The sequence below is a fragment of the Ambystoma mexicanum genome, chromosome 11 (genome assembly GCF_040938575.1).
Source record: "Ambystoma mexicanum isolate Mex_15411 chromosome 11, UKY_AmexF1_1, whole genome shotgun sequence".
NCBI classification, from domain to species: domain Eukaryota; kingdom Metazoa; phylum Chordata; class Amphibia; order Caudata; family Ambystomatidae; genus Ambystoma; species Ambystoma mexicanum.
Genome location: NC_090934.1, coordinates 352,379,679 through 352,400,181, shown reverse-complemented (window position 1 = coordinate 352,400,181; position 20,503 = coordinate 352,379,679). Strand labels below are relative to the sequence as shown.

Here is a 20,503-nt window from a genome sequence, read left to right as displayed (position 1 = left end):
TCGCCTGGAGTCGGGGGGGGGGGGTGTGACCGGTCTTTGGTGGGGTCGGGAACCCCATTGAAGTCCCCACCGACAATTGTTTGGCCCTCCACAAAGCTAGCGAGAGATGTGCCCAAGGAGTCATAGAAGTGTGATTGTCCAGTGTTAGGGCCGTACACTGAGATGAGAGTATATAGGTCTCCCATTAGGAGGCATTTGACCGCTGTAAATCAGCCTTCTGGGCATATTTTCGTTTCCAGGATCTGTGGGTTCAAGTCTTTCCTGAAGAGGATCGCCGTACCTCCTTTTTTGTTTGTGCCAGAGGCGAAGAATTGGAGCGGGAATAACCGGGAACGAAGCCGGGTCACATCTGCCGGCAGCACGTGAGTCTCTTGGAGCATGGCGTCTTTGTCCCGGAGTTTCAGTAGAATTGCCTTTCGCTTGTTAGGGGAGTTCAGGCCATTAACATTCAGGGAGAGGACCCGAAGCGTCTGGAGGTCCACTGAACACTCACTCTCCTTTCCTTGGGTTAGGGGGGGGTCGTGGGGCGGTGATTCAACTGCCATGTCTGTTAGGGAATCTCTTAATATCATCCTGCACTTGAGGTTTTAACGCGGAACCCCAACGGGGGGCCGCAACTTTAACAGGGGGGTAGACCGACATTGTAAGTACGGTCGTACCCTCGGCCAACAGGGCCAACTGTCCCATCACGTATCGTGCACTGTGGGTTTCCAAGGAACAAAGGTTGGAAAGTATCCTTGGAGTGGGTATGGCCCGCTGCCACCGCCTTCAAGGTTCCTTAGCTCGAAACCTAGGTGGCGGGTCCTACTTTAGGTAGGGGCATCTGCGTCCAGGCTCAATTGCTGACGGAACCTGGGGCCGTGGAAGCGTCCCCGTTCATCTCTTTCTGTTGCTCCGCTGGGTTGACGACCATGGCGTGCGTTTGGGCTTTGGGGAGGGAAGCGGTCCAGAGTCTTCGGTCCCCTCCGGGTTTGGCGTGGAAGGATCTCGGGGCGAGGCTGGATGTAAGATTCTCTGCGTCTTCCAAGTGGCTGATTCGGCATAGGGTGCCATTATATGTAAACTGGAGAGCTGTCGGAAACGGCCACCTGTAACAGATCTGTTGCTCCTGAAGGAACACTGTCAGAGGCCGAAGTGCTCTTCTTTTCTGGAGAGTAAGTGGTGAGAGGTCCTGGTATATTTGAAGTGGGGTGCTCTGAAAAGTGATCTCATCTCCTTGGCGACTGATTGCTGATATTGCCTCTTTGGTCGTGAAGAAGTGGACCCTGGTAATAACATCCTGGGGGGGGGGGGGGTCCGAATCTGTCCCACGGCGTGGGCGAAGTCTGTGGGTTTGTCCAGGTCCGGGAGTAGGGCCTCAAAGAAGCTTCCCACGTAATCCGCTAACTTGTTGTCGGGGATAGAGGATGGGACGCCCCGAATGCGGAGGTTATTGCGACATGCCCTATTTTCAAGGTCTTCGTGTTTGAACTCCAGGATCTCGTATTTGTGGTGCAGGGAATCGATGGATTTTTGCACTTCCCCCAGTGTGGTAGTGTGATCCTGAGAATGGTCCTCGATCTCTGAGCCTCTGTTCGATTTCTGTGACCCTTTGGTCCGTCTGATCAACTTTAGCGGTGAGTTCCGAAAGGCAGGCGCGAAACTCCGATTTAATATCCGCCATGAAGGCTATCAGGTCTCCTTTGGTAGCGAGGGCGCCCCTGTCTTCTTGTGGCTTCTGTGGGGTTAGTTTAGGAGGATCCCGTTTCTTGGGTTTCTCCGGTGCAGTAAACATGGCAGAGATATCTGTGCCCTTGCTCACCTTCGTTTGCCTCGACATACTGCTTGTATCAGGCGGTCTTGATTGAAAGAGTAGCAGCGGGGCCTAGGGCGGTGGGAGACTGCACTCGGGGTGTATATCGCACTCGACCTCCGCTCTGGGCCAGATCTGGGCGAGTGGGCAGGGGCGCCCCATGAAGCGCTGGTGTGAGGGAGGGTCTCCGTCGGGAACGGTGCAGGATGGCCGATTGTTGCATGAGGGGGCGGGGGGGTATGTCGCTACGACGAGGCCCACAGGTTCAAGGCCTCTCTGGATGAAAGCACGTCTTCCGTTGCTTCCCCGCCCCTCCTCCGGTCTCCATCGGTGGTCCCTCGCTGGTGGGGGTTTCAGGTCCCTCTATGAGCCTCTCGTGTGCGGTTCTGTGATGATGTCGGCTGTCGTTGAGCGAGGGTCCCGACACGTTCCGCGTAGCGGGGGGAGGGGTGGAAGCCCGCTCTCCCGGTCCCTCGGAGTGTGCGCTGGGAACTCAGGCCCTAGTCGCCGAGGATGCACACCGGTGTGTTCTGGGTCGCCTTGGTATTAATCGGGTGATTCTGTGCTAGAGTCCGCTCCCCCTCTCCAGCTCCCCGGGGTTCTAGGGCCCCGCTATCACCAGGTGCGGAGTGTGCTGCTGGGTTCCGGCTTGGCGGCCATCTTGGTTTCTTCGGTTGGAGACGGGGGAGAAGTTCGGCTGCTGAATTCTGGTAGAACGCCTCCTCGGTCGAAGGCTATGTTTGGCCAGGTTGTGCCATGTCGGTTCCGGTCGCCTTAGATGGCATTGGCGACGCGGAAACCCGCTTAGAACCGCCGGGATTTGACAGCGGCGGCGGGCATCCCACGGGCGGCCTCAGAGGAGCGACCACATCGATGGCGCTCCAAGCCACGCCCCTTTTATTATTATTTTTTAATATTTATTCTCTTGGGATAAAACACTTAGCTCTTGTTGTATTTCATTAAATTTCCATTAATTAGAGCGTCTTTGCTCAAATAATTTAGCTGCCCTTTATTTCTATGATTGGCTAACGAGCTTCGGCTAGTTCGAGGAAGGTCTTGGTCCTCTTTCTATATTCTATTCTCTATTTTCTTCATGGGTTCAGTAGCCGCTGAGTGATTGGCTGCGGCTATTCTTTAACAGGTAAGCATTCATGAGCGCCCTTGCTCGAATAAATAGTCCCTTTGTTTTCCATGACTTTCTCATGATCTAGGCAACTGTGAGGAAGTGCCTAGACTTTTTATCTACTTCATGGCGTGAAGGATGATGCTGCGTGATTGGCTGCTCTGGATGCAGCTACTCTTTATAAGTAAACCGGAAGAAAACTATGTATGGCGCAGCGGACCTTCGTATTGCTGTTCTCCGTGCTGTTCTGAGCAGGCGAGGTTCCTAATCCCGCAGTCGACATTAAGGTAAACCAGTTTAGGACCGTTCGTAGATGCGAGTTTCTATGCTAAATAAAGGGAAGAGCCACTGACTACTCTTTCCTTTTTTCTTTCCCTTTTTGCTTTTTCTCTTTAGTTAATACTAGCTGGACACTGGGAATACACTAGATGAATTCCGCACTAAGGAAGCACTTGCATATTAGCCCGCTAGAGTTTGAATGAAGGTAAATGCCCTTTATACAACTGCAAATATATTGGTGCAACTTACAGCACTCCTTCCAAAGACCTAAAACATGTTTTCCTTTCCCTTCCCCTTTTAGCCTATAACAGCTGGATGCATTCCGTAGCAGGGAAGCACTTGCACCTTAGCCTGATAGAAGCTGAGAGAAGGTAAATGATTCTCGGTATAATATTAGACATACCTTTATAGTTACTAGAAGTTTAAAGACCAAAAATATAATGACTAAAAGTGGTTATTACAAATGGGAAATATATTCTGTTTTAGTTTATTTGCTCATTATGGCTCTGATGCTTTTAGGAATTGAATTCAGTCAGAAAAAATTGCAGTTGAAGTGGAATTAGAAACTCTACATCCACTCACCGAACATTAGCAAGAAGATAGACTGAGAATTCACTAGATTTGGAACTTTTTTGAAAAGTAGCAAAAAGAGATCCAAACGACGTTTTAAAAAAAAGGTACAGATGGAACAAGTTGCTTACCTGTAACTGTTGTTCTCCAGCATGGGTCTGGCATGGATTCACATGCTCATGAATATTCCCCGTCGTCAGTCTGGGAAGCCTCGGTAAAGAAAGAAATCAGTTTCAGTTTCGTTTCTGAACTGTCTTTCTCCTAATAACCAATCACTGGGTCATACTGCCCCCAGCCAATGACTGCCCTCAACCTAAGCCCCTCCTCTGGCAGCCAACCTCAGATTTGGTAGCACATAAAGTGGCAGTAGGACCAAGTGAAGAGCCGAAGAGGGGTAGGAGGGAGGGTTCGCATGTGAATCCATGCCAGACCCATGCTGGAGAACAACAGTTACAGGAAAGTAACTTGTTCCTTCTCCAGCATGGGGTCTGGGATGGATTCACATGCTCATGAATACAAGAATACATAGCAGTACACACGCACAACCACGGGAGGTGGCAAGGCTCAACATTAAGCATTTAATCAACTCAACATTAAGTATCTCTTACCTCCTCACCAGGCCCACCTTCAGGCGAACAGGTTGCTCAGCACTCCTCCCTGGAATCCCGGTCGACGCAGTAGAATCTCATGAAGGTGTGCGTCGACCTCCGTGTAGCAGCCCTGCAAATGTCCAGCTGGGGCACAACAGAAAGGAACGCCGTGGTAGCAGCGATCGCTCTGGTCGAATGGGCAACCGGTGACAATGCATGATGCAGCCGGAGAGCCATCTGGAAATGGAAGCCTTTGAGAGGGCCTTCCCTTGGCTCACAGGTCTAAAGTTCACAAAAAGCTGTGATGTCTTTCGAAAACTCTTAGTGCGGTCCACATAGAACTTCAGCGCTCTAGCTACATCCAGTGAGTGCAAAGTCCTCTCGGCCGGCGACGAAGGGAAGAAAACAGGTAACACCAAGGGCTCGTTGAGATGGAAGTCCGACGGCACCTTGGGCATGAAGGAGGGGTGCGTCCTCAGCACCACCCTCATCTCGTGGAAAGTCTGGTATGGAGGCTTGCAGGAGAGGGCCTGGATCTCTCCCAATCGTCGTGCGGAGGTGATGGCCCCAAGAAACGCTGTTTTCCACGGCAGGAACTTCAACGGCGCCGAATTCAGCAGCTCGAATGGGGGCCCCATGAGCCTGGTCAGCACCACGTTGAGCTCCCACACCGGGGCCGGATCGGAATAGTCCCTTCATGAGCTCCTTCACCAGGCGATGGGACCACAGGATGAGCGCCCTGGAGTTCTGGTATAGCGGGAGATAGCTGCCAGATGGATCTTGATGGAGGCATGGGCCAGCCCCGCCTTGGCCAGCAACATTAAGTACGGCAGCAATGAGGGGCCATAATCCGCAGAGGGTTAATCTTCTGTGCCCGGTACCAGACAGAAAACCTCTTCCATTTGTGTCCATAGCACTTGAGAGTTGAGGACGCCCTGGCCTTTGCAAGAACTTCCTTGCAGTCCGAAGGGATATCGTAACCTCCAAACTCTAGTGCTGCAGGAGCCAGGCCTGCAAGTTCAGTGACCCCGGGTCATGATGAGGATGGCGCCTCCTTCTCTGGCGAGGAGATGCGTGTCTGTCGGCAGTTTGACTGGGGGGGGGGGGACGCTGACAAGTCCAGAAGGTCCGGGGACCAGATCCGTCTCGGCCACGCCGGTGCGACGAGGATCATCCTGCACCGGGACCGCTTGAGTTGGTTGATGAGTCGCAGCAGCAATGGCAACGGTGGGAACGCATACAGGACCAGACCGCCCCAGGGGAATGAGAAGGCATCGCCCATGCACCCCGACTGGGGAAACCTGCGGGCGAACCTCCGGCACTTGGTGGTCGTCGCCATCGCGAATAGGTCGATCTGGGGTTGCCCCATCGTTGGAATAGCCGATCCACTTGATCCTGCCGCAGTTCCCACTCATGGCACGAGCGCAGCTCCCTGCTGAGTGAGTCAGCGATGGTGTTCTTTATTCCTGCCAGGTGGAAGGGCACTAGAAACATCCCCTGGGCGACGGCCCAGTGCCACAGATCCTGGGCCTCCTTGGATAGGGCTGGGGATCTGGTGCCTGCCTGCTTCCGGATGTAGAACATCGTGGTGATGTTGTCGGTGAAGATCCTCACCACCTTGCCTTTGAGGGATGAAAGGAACGACCCGAGGGCCCAGAACACGGCTCGGAGCTCCAGGAAGTTGATGTCTAGTGACCTCTCCTCCCGACGCAAAAGGCCTCTTGCGTCGAGATCTCGGGTGTGCGCTCCCCATCCCTCCAGGGAGGCATCCGTCACCACAGTCTCCTGATGTGCCAGGGTTTGGAAGTCTGTACGTGCCGCCAGATGCGCACTGCCCGCCGCCTGCATCCACCGGGCATCGAACTCTTGCAGTGGATGCATCCGCAGTCTGCACAGGCGCACTAGGTAGATGCATGAGGACATCATGCCGAGAAGGGACTTGATGGACCTCACCCTTACCACGTCCAACAGCTGCTGCACCTTGCCCAGGATGGCCTTCATCTTTCCCTCCGATGGAGAAGCCAATCGCGTTACTGTGTCAAGCTTGGCTCCCAGAAACAGTGCGACCTGCGACGGAACCAGGTGGGATTTCGAGCAGATGGAGAATCCCAGATCCGTGAGCAGTTGGACGGTCTTCGCTGTGTGCTCGACGGCGAGTTCTCTGGTCTTTGCTCAGATGAGCCAATCGTCCAGGTAGAGGAGGATCCCCTGCAGGCGCAGCCATGCTACCACTGGTGCTAGGCACTTGGTGAATACCCTGGGCGCCAACTTCAATCCGAAAGGAAGGGCCTTAAACTGGTAGTGCCACCCTTGGACTACGAATCTGAGAAACCTTCGATGTCCTTTTAGAATGGGGATGTGAAAGTAGGCATCCTCCAAGTCCAGCGACGATAGGAAGTCGCCTTCCTCCATGTGCCCCAGCACGTGCTGGAGGGTGACGATCCAGAACTTCTGGGCCTTGATGTACTTGTTTAAACGACGCAGGTCCCGGATGGGTCGCCAACCGCCGGTCTTCTTTCTTACGAGGAAGTATCGGGAGTAAACAGCGGAACCCAGGAGCCTCTTTGGGACGAGCTTGATGGCTCCTTTTTTCAGCATTACACTTACTTCCAGCAGCAGTTGAGGGACATGGTTTTCCTTCCTGGCCACGGGAGGAATGCAGGGGCACTTTAACGAACGAGTGTGCCCGCGGGCCAGGACATCCAGCACCCATCGGTCGGTGGAGATGGACTCCCACACGTTGACGAACTTCACCAGCTGGCCTCCCACCAGGGTGCTCAGGTGGGGGCCCGACGCTACGGCCGGTTCAGTCCTGCTTGGCAGCGGCCTTGCCGACGAGCTCCTCCTGACTTGCCGCGTCCTGAGTAGGCCTCCTGCGACGAGGAGCGTGCCGCCTGGCGGTACGTCAAGGAGCCGCTGCCGAATCGTTTGGAGGCACCTTGCCTCCGGAGTTCCGAAAGGGCGGCCGTCATTGCTGCAAAACTTCCAAAGCCCGAGCCGTCTCCGTGTCGGCCTTGATGGCCTGCAGTGACTCGTCCATTGTCTTACCAAACAGGTTGTTCCCGTCGAAGGGCATGTCCAAAACTCTGGTTTGCACGTCCTGGCAGAAATCGGTCGTCTTGAGTCAACCACGCCATCAAAGACAAACACTGTTGCCCAGCTGGCGGTAACTGGTGTCAGCAATGTCCGTGGCCACTGTTATGGCGTGGTCCGACGCCACCTCGCCTTCCTGCAGGATCTCCAGGGCCTCCGCCCTCTTGTCGTCCGGGAGGAAGTACAGCAGAGGAACGATCTTAAACCAAAGCTCCCTGTCGTAGCGGGCCACAAGGGCGTTGGCCGCTTTAATCGTCGTTGCCGCCGACGAGATGACCCGCCGTCCCATGGCATCCAGTTTCTTCCCCTCGACGTCCGGCGGGGAGGTTGAAGTTGAAGCCGTAGCCCCCGCCACCTTCTTCTTGGCCGCCGCCGAGACGACCAAAGCCAGGGTCAGCTGCGCCCTAAAAGCACAAAGGGGCGGAATCCGGGACCCGGTGGTACTTCTCGTACCGGTCTCTCTTGGCAAGGGTCGTGGACGGGTTCTTCAAAAGAGACAGCCCCTCGTACCACATGTCGTCAAGTAACAGGACCAAGAGGACCCTCTTCCTTTTGGCCTCACGCCGTTGATAGGGGAAGCCTTCCTTCTGTTCTTCGGGGAAGAGCTTGGATGCCCTGGCGATCATGGCGTGGAAAGAGCCAATTTCGTCTGGCGGGAAGGCCCGAGGAGGTGGTGATGGAAGGCCCATCCCATCACCACCGTTGTCATCCATCCCCGTCGTGGCAGTGTCTGTTCCTGTGTCATCCCTAAGATCAGGGGAAGGAGACGAAGGCTGTGAGGGCTGCGAAGGCTGGGAGGGTGGGGGGTATGAACTCTCCTCCGTTTGCTTGAAGGGCTTCCCGACGCACCAGGCTCCGCTGGATCGTCCGTTGGGGCTAAGGGCAACCTTGTCCTCATCTTCGTGCATAAGGCCTGAATCGCCATCAAGATGCTCCCCCTTCCCCCCACGAGTTGTCCTGTGGCTCGGGTACCGGCTATGACGGTTGGGGAGTGGAATCCTCTGCCTCCACAGGAACCTTGTCGGCACCACCGTCGCTCTCTTCGTACACCTCGTCGGGATCCCTCCCATGGGACCGGACTTCCTCAAACTTCTTGTTCAGGATCTTCACGACTCCAGCCAGCTCCTCCGCCGCCCCCCCCCCCCCCCCAACCTCCCTCTTTTTCCACTGGGGTTCTCACGGGGGACTTATCGATGGGCTGAAAAGAGGATTCCCTCCGCGGTGGCAGGGAAACTCTGGGCCCCGAGGTCGCCTTCACTGGGGTAGCCTCCACAGGCTTCGCCAGGGCTGCCACGACTCCCTCGATAGAGGCCTTAGCCGGGTGAATCAAGGCCTTCACGACTTTAGGCACGCTTGAGGCCTTCATCTTGGGGGGGGGGGGGGGGGGGGGGGGTTCACCGCCTTGCTCTGCCTCGGCTGTCTCCATCGGGATCGTCCGGGACCTCTCCAAAAGCTTACCCGGGTTCTCCGATTTCCTCTTCCCCGAGCCAGAGCGTTGGCTCGTGGTTGATAGCATTGGTGAAAGTGCGCCCTGCCTGGCAGCCGAGGAGCCCAACCGTTCGGTGCTCCTGGTGCCCGCGGACTCGCAGTGCTTTGCCTTTTGTTGGGCCCCCCGTCGCCGGAGCGCCCTTAAAAGGACTTAGACCTCTTCTTCTCACCTACCGCTGGGCTCTTCCCCTCCAGCCAGTTGGTGAGGCGGATACGCCGATCCCTCATGGTCCGCTCCGACATGTTCTTGCAAAACGCACAGACCTTCTCCATGCGAGTTTTGTCTTTGTGAAGGCAGTAGAGGCATCTAAAATGCTCGTCCTCCTTGAAGACATTCTGCAATCCACATCCAGGGCAGTTCCTGAACAGCTTGGATCTGGGCATCGAGCTTCCTTTGTCCTGGGCCATGTCCACGGGGTAGGCCTCAAGAGCTTCTGGAATCCTCAAAGAAGTGTAACTAGACGAAAACCTTGAGATTAAACTCTTTGAAAAATCGTAAAATGCAGTAAAAGCTCGAGAGCTATAGCACGATGACACCCAACACTTGAAAGTGCGGTAAAAATCTGAGGATGGCTGCCTGAGGAGGGGCTTAGGTAGAGGGCAGCCATTGGCTGGGGGCAGTATGACCCAGAGACCAGTGATTGGATATTAGGAGAAAGACAGTTCAGAAACGAAACTGAAACTGATTTTTTCTTTACTGAGGATTCCCAGCCTGACGACAGGGAATATTCATGAGCATGTGAATCCATGCCAGACCCCATGCTGGAGAAAATGGTGTGTGCTGGACCAACAAAGGAAAAGGTAAGATGAAAGTTATCTTACTACTCTTGGGAACTGTAATGCTCACAAGAGAATGTATTTAAAAAAGAGAAGTCCAAGGGACCCCTCAGTGACACCGCAGAGGGTGCTGGGTGTCAAAGCAAAAAGCAGATGCCTGTATTAAACATATGGAGTTCACCAGACTCCATAAAACAGTAGAAATAAAAATCCCAGTCAGAGAACAAGAAGGAGTTGAGTGGTAAAATATTTCACTCACTCAGGAGATTGGACTTAGTCGAGAGTCCAGTAAAAGTGCTAGGAGTCTCTCAGGTTAAAGGGAATTAGCACAGAAACTGAAAATTCTCCCCAACAGAGAGAAGGCTAAGTCGACCACTGGAACTGAAGCTCCGAAGACAACCAGAGACTCCAGTACCGCTGCTGTCATGACCCCCTTTCTAAAATCGACAGAGAAGCTCCGCCAAGGACGACTTCCTCCTCTGGGCTGGTGGGCATAACCAGCCTTTATACGCTCAGCAATTTGAGCCATCCCCCAACGTCCTGCGACCTTCCTGGGCTGCAGAATTGCAATATCCGGGTTACCTCGACCACTATTAAGTGCATTACCTTACCGTTGATGAATCTCGCTGGAACTTTGGTGGCATTCGTGTGGACCACCAGAAGCACAAATCCTCTCCTCAAAGTCCTCTCACCAGAGTGCACGACCGAGAAACAAAGAAGATTCCAACCGGCAGTGTTGTTGGCTACTGGTGCTGAGAAAAAGGCACCAAAACCACAAACCGACACAAGGAGTGCAAAGAATTCTGTGCTGGCGACTCCTGCTCTCAACTACTGCTGCAGTAGTCCATCCAGGGTGTCCCCTTTCATCACCATAACCAAGGACTCAGAGATGCAAGGGAAATTTTTCAGCACAAAGGCAGATTAAAATGATACCTCTGAGGCGAGGAGGTAGGCTTTCAATTTGTCTTGAATCTGAGAATATCAGAACACCGCTCACGGATCAGATGTAAGAACCTAACAGCCCCACTGGCCCCCACTATATTGAAGCAAGGCACTCACCCAATGACCTCACCTGGTGGGTTCTGGAGAAGGTGAAAGGGGGACCCGACATATCCAAAAGCCTAGCAAACAGAGTCAAGATGGATACACCGCTTAGACAGCATTACAATGGCCTCAATGAGTCTTTCCAACCCAGCCTGTATTGATCCTATAACATTTATGGGTTTTACCTAAACACACGACAGGATTCAAACTATATAGCCAGATCCATACAATGGGTTCCCACCTCCCTAGATCGCAACCTTTTCAGCTGACATACTTCAAACACACCGCGCCTCATCACCAAGTAGGCGCATATACCCACACTCTAGTACTAATACAACCTGCACTTTGCAGGCACCATTTTCAGGATAAAGACCATTCCCAATTAGGGTCTACCCTGGCACCAGGTTCTATCTGCCCCCCGAGCCTAGCTCACCCTCTGAGCAGCGATTTCACTACACTGACACAAGCCTGCCCACGAGGCAATGATATGCTCCACGAGATGGGATACGCTATCACTACTCGTTTCACCATTAGCTGACTCTCAAGTACTTTCCACGTATGCATCCGATACACTATTTTGGGTTTAGTTGCACCTAAATACGTCTCCTTACCAATACGCATTTTCTTGGACTTCGATATCCCAATGAGCTTTCATCAGCACCAGATACCCGTGGCTCGAATGGCGTCGTCTGTTTCCCAGACAACGCCACGCGGCCAATCAGTAAGCACATTATGACCCGCGCCTCCTGGCCACAGACGTTGCACCAATCAGCGCAGGACACATCGCAAGCGTTCACCATAACTACCGGCCGGCGTCTCGGGCATTAGGCTTACCCACACAGTTTAATTTCGGTCCAGGCCACCACACGGAAGACCGGCAACACTAAAAGGGAACACAAGAGTGCAATAAGCAAGGTGAGAAGATACGGCGAGCTCCCTCCCCCCCCTGCAGTCCGCATGCATGGTTTCCCAAACAGGATGTACGGTTGACACTTTTCTAGCATGACAGAAAGGGTGAAAGAGGGAGATACCCGTATTACCACTCTACTGCCCCAATCTTTTTGCCACTAGAGGAGGCCCTCCAACACACACACAAGGATGCATGCAAACCCCACGGGTGCTAGCGATACACACCTTTGGTATATGCCTGCAATTGCCCCCTGCTGCACCATTTCATTCATTTTTTAAGAATTGGTCTTTCTCCACACAGACAGACATCTATTAACTATTGGAGAAATGTTTTGCAGCGAGAAGGCCCTCCCTCTCCTACCGCCCCGGCCAAGTACGGAGATATTTTGACGTTTGGAGACTGCGAACTAAGGTGATTATGCCACAAACCACACCCAGCTAACCAAACTTTTTAACACATGCAGGGCCTTTAGAAAACTTACTCAAGCCTTCTTTTTCTTGTTCCTCCTTTCTCCCACCCTCCCTGCCCCCTGACCTCTGCCAGGTTACAACACAGCTCAACTGGCCGGGACGGATGGGCATAGCAACCAAGGAAGCGACTACACCGCTGACAACCTGTACTAAATAGATTCCTGCCACTCGCCCTGTGCAAGCACCCCACCCGATTCGGTTTCCCTAGGGAACTTGGGATCCTGTTGCCGACTACGCTACAAGCACAGCCGGTTACTTGAGCAAACACACAAAATACAAGCTGAACTAACAGCGATTAATAAACGTGAAGAACTCGCACTTCTTTTCTCCTTTTTTTCTGAATTTGAAATAGGATCTGCTTACTGGACACCCTGAAGAAGGTGCTCTGTACTACGAGTACATATAGGCACCGAAAAGTGTACACACCAATCAGCACACAGAAGATGATTATGGACATATGTTTTCCAACTCTCCCTTCCAGTAGTGTGTTATCGAACCTTTCTTTGAACACGTTGGCTACAGTTTGAGATAGCCTCATAGTCCAAAGACCCCGACCTCAAAGGTCTATTTGTGAATTTGAGCTTAAGGACTACAAGAAATGGAGTAAGCAATGAAAGATCAGCTTGTCCACAGATAGGTAACTCTTTAGTCCACCGAACCCTGCTCAATTGCAAACCCCAGAGGAGATTGCTCCTCAGAATCAATGTGGGAATTTCTTAAACACTATTACGATTGTATTGATTGCCTTCATATATGTGTTTGTTTGCAACCAACTGCGGCTGCTTTTATGTTTTAGACTTTGGAAATTTTGCTCTAAGAATTGTAAGTGAAATATATCTATATTTTGTTTTTCTGTTCACAAGAAATACATGTGTCACTGTAAATTTATGTTTTTGCATCACACACTTTGAATATATAAAATTGCTCTTGCAATATACGTTTATTCTACATTTTGTCATTCCTTTAACTTTTTTGTTTGGCACACAGAGCTTACATTATAGAAGTTTGGCCAAGGCTATCCTAACAAACGGACATTGACCTTGACTGATACTAAGAAATGTGACAAGTTCTTAATTAGTCCCTTTGTGCAATACTAAGTGATGATATAGACAAGGTAGGAACAAGTTTGTGCCCCCAACTATGTAAGGAGGGGCTTCATTTCAAACCTTTAGAGCGGGAAAGGGGACAACTTTATCTTGCTGTTTTTTTTCAATTTGTCTTTGAACAAATCAGTGTGCACTGTTTCTCAGATGTCCGGGAAAGAGAATTCCATGCACGTGGAGCAAAAAGAGAGAGAGCAGAAGCACTGGGAGGGCGAGGTGCGACAAGGGTAGTCGAGGAGGCAGAGCAGAAATTACAAGAAGGTTTGTAGAGTTGGGTAGAAGTACTGCCTTACTGTGGATCGACTGAACCGGAGAAGGACTTTAAATCTGCCCCTGTTTCGCACAGGTAACCATCCAGCCTGATGACCGTAAGAGAAAGTAGGTGTGCAGTGAAGGAGTTCAGAGAGTCATGGTAGCAATGTTAACTATCTTGTTGAGAGGACAGAAGGAATACAGTGGACCAAGGAGGATGATGGCACAGTAGTCCTGCTTAGAAAAGACAAGAGGGGTTAAGAGATACTTGGCCATGTTGAAAGGTGCCCAATTTTCCTAATATTTAGGCGGTTGAGGCAGTTGCCGTTTTGGAGATTAAAATAGAGGTATGAGAAGAGTCAGAGGAAGACAATGTTTCTAGCTGAGGAGGAGTAATGTCAGGTGGGAACTGGAAGAGTTTTTGTCAGGGAAAAAAGAGCACCTCTGTTTTGGAAGAGTTTAACAGGATCAAAAGCAATCCAATATTTAATGGCAGAGAGACAGTTGAAAATCTTGATGGAGAGATCAGAGTAGAGTTCAGGTAAAGAGAAGATTTGGGTGTCGTCTGCGGAGAGTGGGTACCGAAAGGAGGAGATTAGCGCCCCAAGAGCAGAGGTGTAGTGTGAGGAGAGGACGCAAGACAGAGCACTGAGGTACACCAACAGTTGAAAAGTGGGATGAGGCAGTGTTTTTCCAGGCGACTGAATCGGTGAAGTGCTAGAGGTTATAGGGATAAAAGGGAATGCTACCTGCAATGTTTCTATCAGCAGGATTGACAGAATTAACCAATATGAAAAGTTACTAGTTGACGAATAAAGGGTAAACAGACCTCAGTCTCCATCCACCTATACTATGTTCTACTATGCATACAGTACCAAGCTGTAACTGACCACAAGCGACGCCCGCTCTATGAATCTACCTCGCTCTCTAAAATGCATGCAGCCACGATTATATAAGCGCACCATGATCACCACACTGCCTCTACTAGTTGCTCTCACCATAGTTGGTATCTGGCACATCCCAACAGAATCACAGGAACGCCCCAACATGATCCCCACCAAAATTACAGACCCTATGATTAAAGCACCATTGTTCCTATCAGCACTGAACAGCAACCTTTTGGATGCCACACTTAAGCCCACCACATTCCTACCCAAACTACACTTAGACACTCCCAGGAACAATAAGGCGACGATACCTAATCCCATGACAACCAGGAACACCATAAGTCGCACCTCAGACTTATTGACCACCTGCCCAATCCTCAAGGATAGAAATCTCAGACTCCGCACCAGGCTACCCTCACACCATCAGCCCACACACAACAGAAATCATATCAAACTCTGTCCCAAAAATACAAGTAACCACTCCAAGGGACACCGACACTAATCTCACTCACATCGCCAACAATGAGAACCAGAAACATCTCAAAGCCGGCATTATCACACCAGTCAACCCCACAGTCCATCAAATGAGCCTTAATTAATGCAAGGTCTCTAGTAGCTCATGCTACCAACTTAGCAGATATCATTATCTAACAACCTGGACTTCCTAGCAGTAACAAGATCCTGGCTACATGCTGCAGCTGGACCATCACTTCCACTAGCAATCCCAGATAACTACTCTAGCTGAGTTGACGGGCCAATCTCCAGAGGTGGGGGCGTTGTCCTCATCTTCAAAAACAAGCTAGACATGAGAATAGCCTCCGGACCGGTTCATAGTGATAATATCGAATAAAAAAATCAAAAATCTCGAAAACAAAAGGCCGAAAAAAAAAATATCGAATATTTTTTTTCAATGCGTTTTTTTTCCAAAATGGGGGGGTTCCCCCCCCAAACCCCCTTTTTTTCATTTTTTTTATTTTACCCCTTTTTTTTACTTAGCTGACCCCAAAAACATATATAAATAAATAAAAAATTCGATATTTTTTTTTTCGAGATTTTTGTTTCGTGCTTTTTGTCATTCGAGATTTTGTTTTCGAGATTTTGACTGACCACCCTCCGGACCACCACCATCATGTGAAATCCTTTCAGCTAAACTCCAAAACCTGCACAAAAATACCATGACAATCCACTTAATCTACAGACCTCCTGGGCCCATAGGCTCTTTCGAGGAATACATAACCCTATGATCCGACATCAAAACTACCTCACAAAACAATCCTAGGAGACTTCAATTTAGGCTAGAACGACCCCAATGACCTCCAAGCAACCTCTCTTGCCAATGACCTGGCTGAACATGGATTTATTCAAGAAATCACCCTATCTACTCACGAGAAAGGTAGGACTATTGACTGGGTAGCAGATCTAAATTACCTTATCTCCTTTGAATTCAACATTGACAACACAACCAACAAAACCTGCCCTATGGCACCTCCTTGCCCTACCAGAAACAAACGCAACATTACTGCGGAGGTAATTATGCCTCTTGTAATCCCCACCCTAAACGCTCTCCTAGACACGAACAACCCGAACGTTCTAGTAGACACTTATAATTCTTCCATGTCTATAGCACTAGACAAAGTAGCACCTCTCAAAATGCACAAAGGGAAACCAAGAGACCATGTAAATTCATGGTTCACCCCGGAGCAGAAAGTCCTCCACTCTGAAAAAAGAAAACTTGAAACTCTCTGGAAACATACACCCTCATCGGAGAACAAAAGCAACCTAGCTACCATCTCTACTCAATACAAAGAAGAGATTATCCGCACTAAGCGGGATACCTACAACAATAGAATAAATCAAGCAGGATCCAGCACAGAGAAATGGAGTCGCCAAACCCACCCACTGACTCAAATAGCACACAAACAACAATTTACCAACTCTGCCTCCACCAAACCCTCTCCTGAAACTCTCACCCCCGCAGTCCCAAGGCTTCAAATTTACAAATGTATCGGTATCCGAAGTACAAAAAAATTATAGCCTCTCTGAAACCCTCGAATTACCAGGGCGATAGCTGTCCAGCACAGATTATCCAAGATGCGGCCAGAAACCTGGCCACTTTCATCACCTAACTAATTAACGTATCATTTTCAAGTGGCATAGTACCCAGCAACCTGAAGGAATCATGGGTACTTCCACTACTCAAAAAACAAACACTAGACCCCTCGATCCCTACAAACTATAGACCCATCACCACGGTCCCATTTTTGCTAAAAATCTTAGACAGGGTTGCATACCTGCAAATCCAAGACTATCTAGAGGCCAACAAACTCCTGGGAACTCGGCAATCTGGCTTTAGACCTCAACATGGGACAGAAACCACCCTTATTGACCTAAAAAGCCAAACTGAAGCTCTCAAAGACAAAAGGTAGACTTGCTATCCTGCTCCTCTTGGATTTGTCGGCGGCTTTTGACCTGGTCGATCACAAAGTACTATGTGATCACCTCGCCTCAGCAACCCACGTCTCCAAGTCAGCCATCATGTGGATACAATCATTCCTAAATAACAGGACCATGCGAATCTTCTTGCCTTCTGCAGCAACTGACCCCATACCCAGGCATCCAGATAAGCTGCATACTAGGGCTTTTTACGCATGAAAATCTTGTAACTACGACAGTTTTATTATTTTCCTGTGTACATTTACACATGTTTAGAGCAGAGGGCAGTACAAAGGTCAGGTTACTTGACACATACCAGAACGCTGCTTTTGATTGTTATCTACATGGATGCAATTGCAAGCCATTGATGAAAGCCTCTGAAACAGAATGCATTTCTCTGAAGCCTTTCAAAAAAAGAAACTGCACACTGTGATTAAAGGAATGGTCTAGTTCCATCTAGATTCTGCTGTGTTAATGCTCATGGAGCAAACCAAAGCAATGTGCATATTTATTTTCCTAGCATTTTAGGATTGTATAATTAATAAAATGGAAAAATAAGTTGCAATTGAGAATTAACAATTGTATTTTTCAGTGTTACTGTGCTATGTGCATAATCATGCGGAGGCAGATAATTTTTACACTTCTAATTTAATTTACACTCCAATTATAAAAACAGTGTGTAAAATCAGGACTATGCACGGTCAAGTTTACATCATTCAACCTCCTTGCAGTCAATGTGGTACATTACTATAAATGGTAAGTGGCAGCAGAGTCTTTGCTCAAGGGTGAGTGATTGCCATTACACCAATCACTGGTGTTCTAGCCTCTCAAATCTTCAAGACTACAATTAAAACATCCAAAACCTGACTCTCCAGGAAGTGCAAGCGCTGTTAAAAAAAAAACAAATTAAAATTACATTTGTAATTGAAATAGAAACTCAGTAAAACCTGTCCCTGTGATAATCCAGATATGTTATGTAGCGCTTCATACATGGTTCGTCCAACATCTAGGCACTGATTATTATACCCCCCCCCCCTGGATACTCAGTTAACCGACAACTGAAGGATGCTAGCCAATAAGATAGCTCAGCTGGTTGAGCCCTCGTAGCTGCAATCTCTTTCGTGATCTGTAGGTTGCAGGTTTGAATCCCGGCAAGACCAATTCAGCATTTCATCCTTTCGAGGTCAATAAAGGAGTACCGACTTCGGTTTGGTGATAATTGTGATATATATGCTCTATGTACAGCGCTTTGCCAAAAGCACTATATAAATATCCATTTGACCATGAGATTAGATATATCATTTAGCATGGAGTCCTTGCCTTCCTGCACTGTTGTATCATAACATTGGCATACCATTAGTTTGTAATAGCTCCAGGAAATGAGGACTTTCATTAAACATCAAAAGACAACTCTTCTATCAAACCTCAAAAAACACAACACAATTCATGTTTGTGTTACTATGTAATTGGCTAGGTTTTTGTGTTTTTTCAACATTTAAATATATACAGGAGAAATCAAATGGCCAGACCTTACAGAAATAATGAAAGGTGTATTCTGTCAATGCACAAAGCTGCCACACAGTAATGATTTCCATACAGTTTTTGCACACGTCGGCTGGATGTCACATACATTTTACTCTCTTGCAAAGGAGAAGAGTCATTTTTACTCTTAAAATCACATTTACTCTTACAGTTTGAAAATGGGGAGTAAAATACTCCCACCTCAAAATCTTATCTGGAGCACTGCCCATACCCATCACCTGCGTTGTGCCCCAAGGCTCATGCGTCTCGCCAACTTTGTATAACATCTTTACAAAGCCTTTGTTTGATGAACTGGACCGCCTGGGTGTCACTTACACGAACTATGCAGATGACACCCAGATACTCCTACCCCTCACAGGCGTGTACGACTCTGATGTTCAACGCGTGAACACAATCTACACTATCATTCAGGCATGCATGGCCATCCACGGCCTGTGCCTGAATGACGACAAAACGGAACTCCTCCTAGTAGGTTCGGCAGCTAACAAACAAATTAAGCTCCAACTACAATATGTTCAACATAGATGAGAATAACATCCCAACTGTTAAAGGAGTCAAAAACACTTCTCTTTTACCTTGATACTCCCTCCAACCTAAACAAGTGAATATGATCGCCTCAGCCACTGCCTAGACGGGCAAGTTCATAAGAGCCTGCAGACCCATGCTATCTACAGAAAGCCGTCTCATATTAGCCAGAGCTCTTGTAGTGGCCAAACTGGACTACGGTAATGGCCTCTGCTTAGGCGCTAATAAGGCAGTACTTAAACTTCAGATTATGCAGAACAATGCTCTCAGAGCTGCACTCAATATATCGAGAAGTGAGCACATCTCAGCCATGAGAAAACAATGTAATTGGCTCTCTATGAGAAAAGATTGAACTTAAAACGAGTTGTCTCACCGTTAAAGCACTGAGCCACACATACCCCCATACCTCACTGAAGAATTCACCTTGAGATTACCCAGACAAATCACTCTGACACTTCCTGCCTGGTGGTCCCAAGATGCAACTTAAAAAGAGCCTGAGGCTCTAGCTTCCCGGACATAGCTGCCCAATTATGGAACACCCTGCCACCTGACATCAAATCCATCCAAGTATTCTCCAACTTCAGTAAAGCGTCATCTCCTGGCTACACAAAAAGAACTACGAATAGCTCTCTAGTACCTGTACATTCTAACCTGTATATTCTAATCAGTTTACACTTGAGCGACTTATATAACTTCTGTTTTGCTATACATGTCCTGCACTTTCTTCCAGCCATGTAGAATACTCACATTTGAGAACCCTCATCATTGCCTATGTTCGCTAAATTGTTTACTTGTACCTATCCGTTTTTCGTTTATAACTTTTATGTATGTACAATCTCCAACCTCGACTGCATTTCCTCTCTATGTAACAATTTACTAAAAGCGCCCCGATACCTCTGGATCAGGAGCGCTATATAAATAAAATAAACAAACTTATTCCTTCAAATGTAAACATTTATGAATGATTATCTAAAGTGGACAAGATGCACAAATGGAGCAGAGAAAATGAGGTTACATTTCAAGATAGAATAGTGCTTCTAAAGTAAGAACTCAAAGCGGGTTCACTCTCAAACTTACCATCTATGATTAGGCAGTAGACTGCCACTTTTGAAAAAGATACACGCAAACTTCTGGACTTGCAACATGTAAAAGCATTAACCACAAGTAAACTTACCGTGCCTTGTGATTTACTCAGGGCCATATGAGAGTGTACAACATCCAGCATGTGGGATGTAAATTCATTCATATCTTCAAGTGGCAATATTTTAAATGCAACCAGACTTTTTGTATTCTGTGGAAGGATAAAAAAGTTAAACTGGTGAAATGACATTATTGGATAGCGCAGAATTACACAGACTGCCCATACCTTGCACGGACCAGGTAGTGGATGTCATGTTAATAAGTAAATTAATTGAACTATAAGCTGCATAATTCTGAGCTGAGAAAAAATGAACGCGTGCATGTTAGACCTAATTCCTGAACCATCTCTGTATAGAAAAATGTAGCGAGCTTTATTTTGTAGCAGCATTATCTTTGTTCATGAACTCCACTTGTCTTACATTTCACCAGCACTTTACAAAAAAAGTTTGAAGTATTTTTGTAACAATGATGCTGCAAAGATTGTC

The 20,503-nt window shown here is 48.8% G+C and overlaps 1 protein-coding gene across 1 annotated transcript in view; it reads right to left on the bottom strand.

Annotated features, from left to right (window-relative positions):
• The window catches only part of RPA2 (replication protein A2), a 222,155-nt gene that overhangs the window by 76,167 nt on the left and 125,485 nt on the right, over positions 1 to 20,503 (bottom strand). The window contains exon 6 of the mRNA XM_069623062.1: positions 20,053 to 20,169. Within this exon, the coding sequence (XP_069479163.1) occupies positions 20,053 to 20,169 (117 nt within the window). The remainder of the gene's footprint in view (positions 1 to 20,052; positions 20,170 to 20,503) is intronic.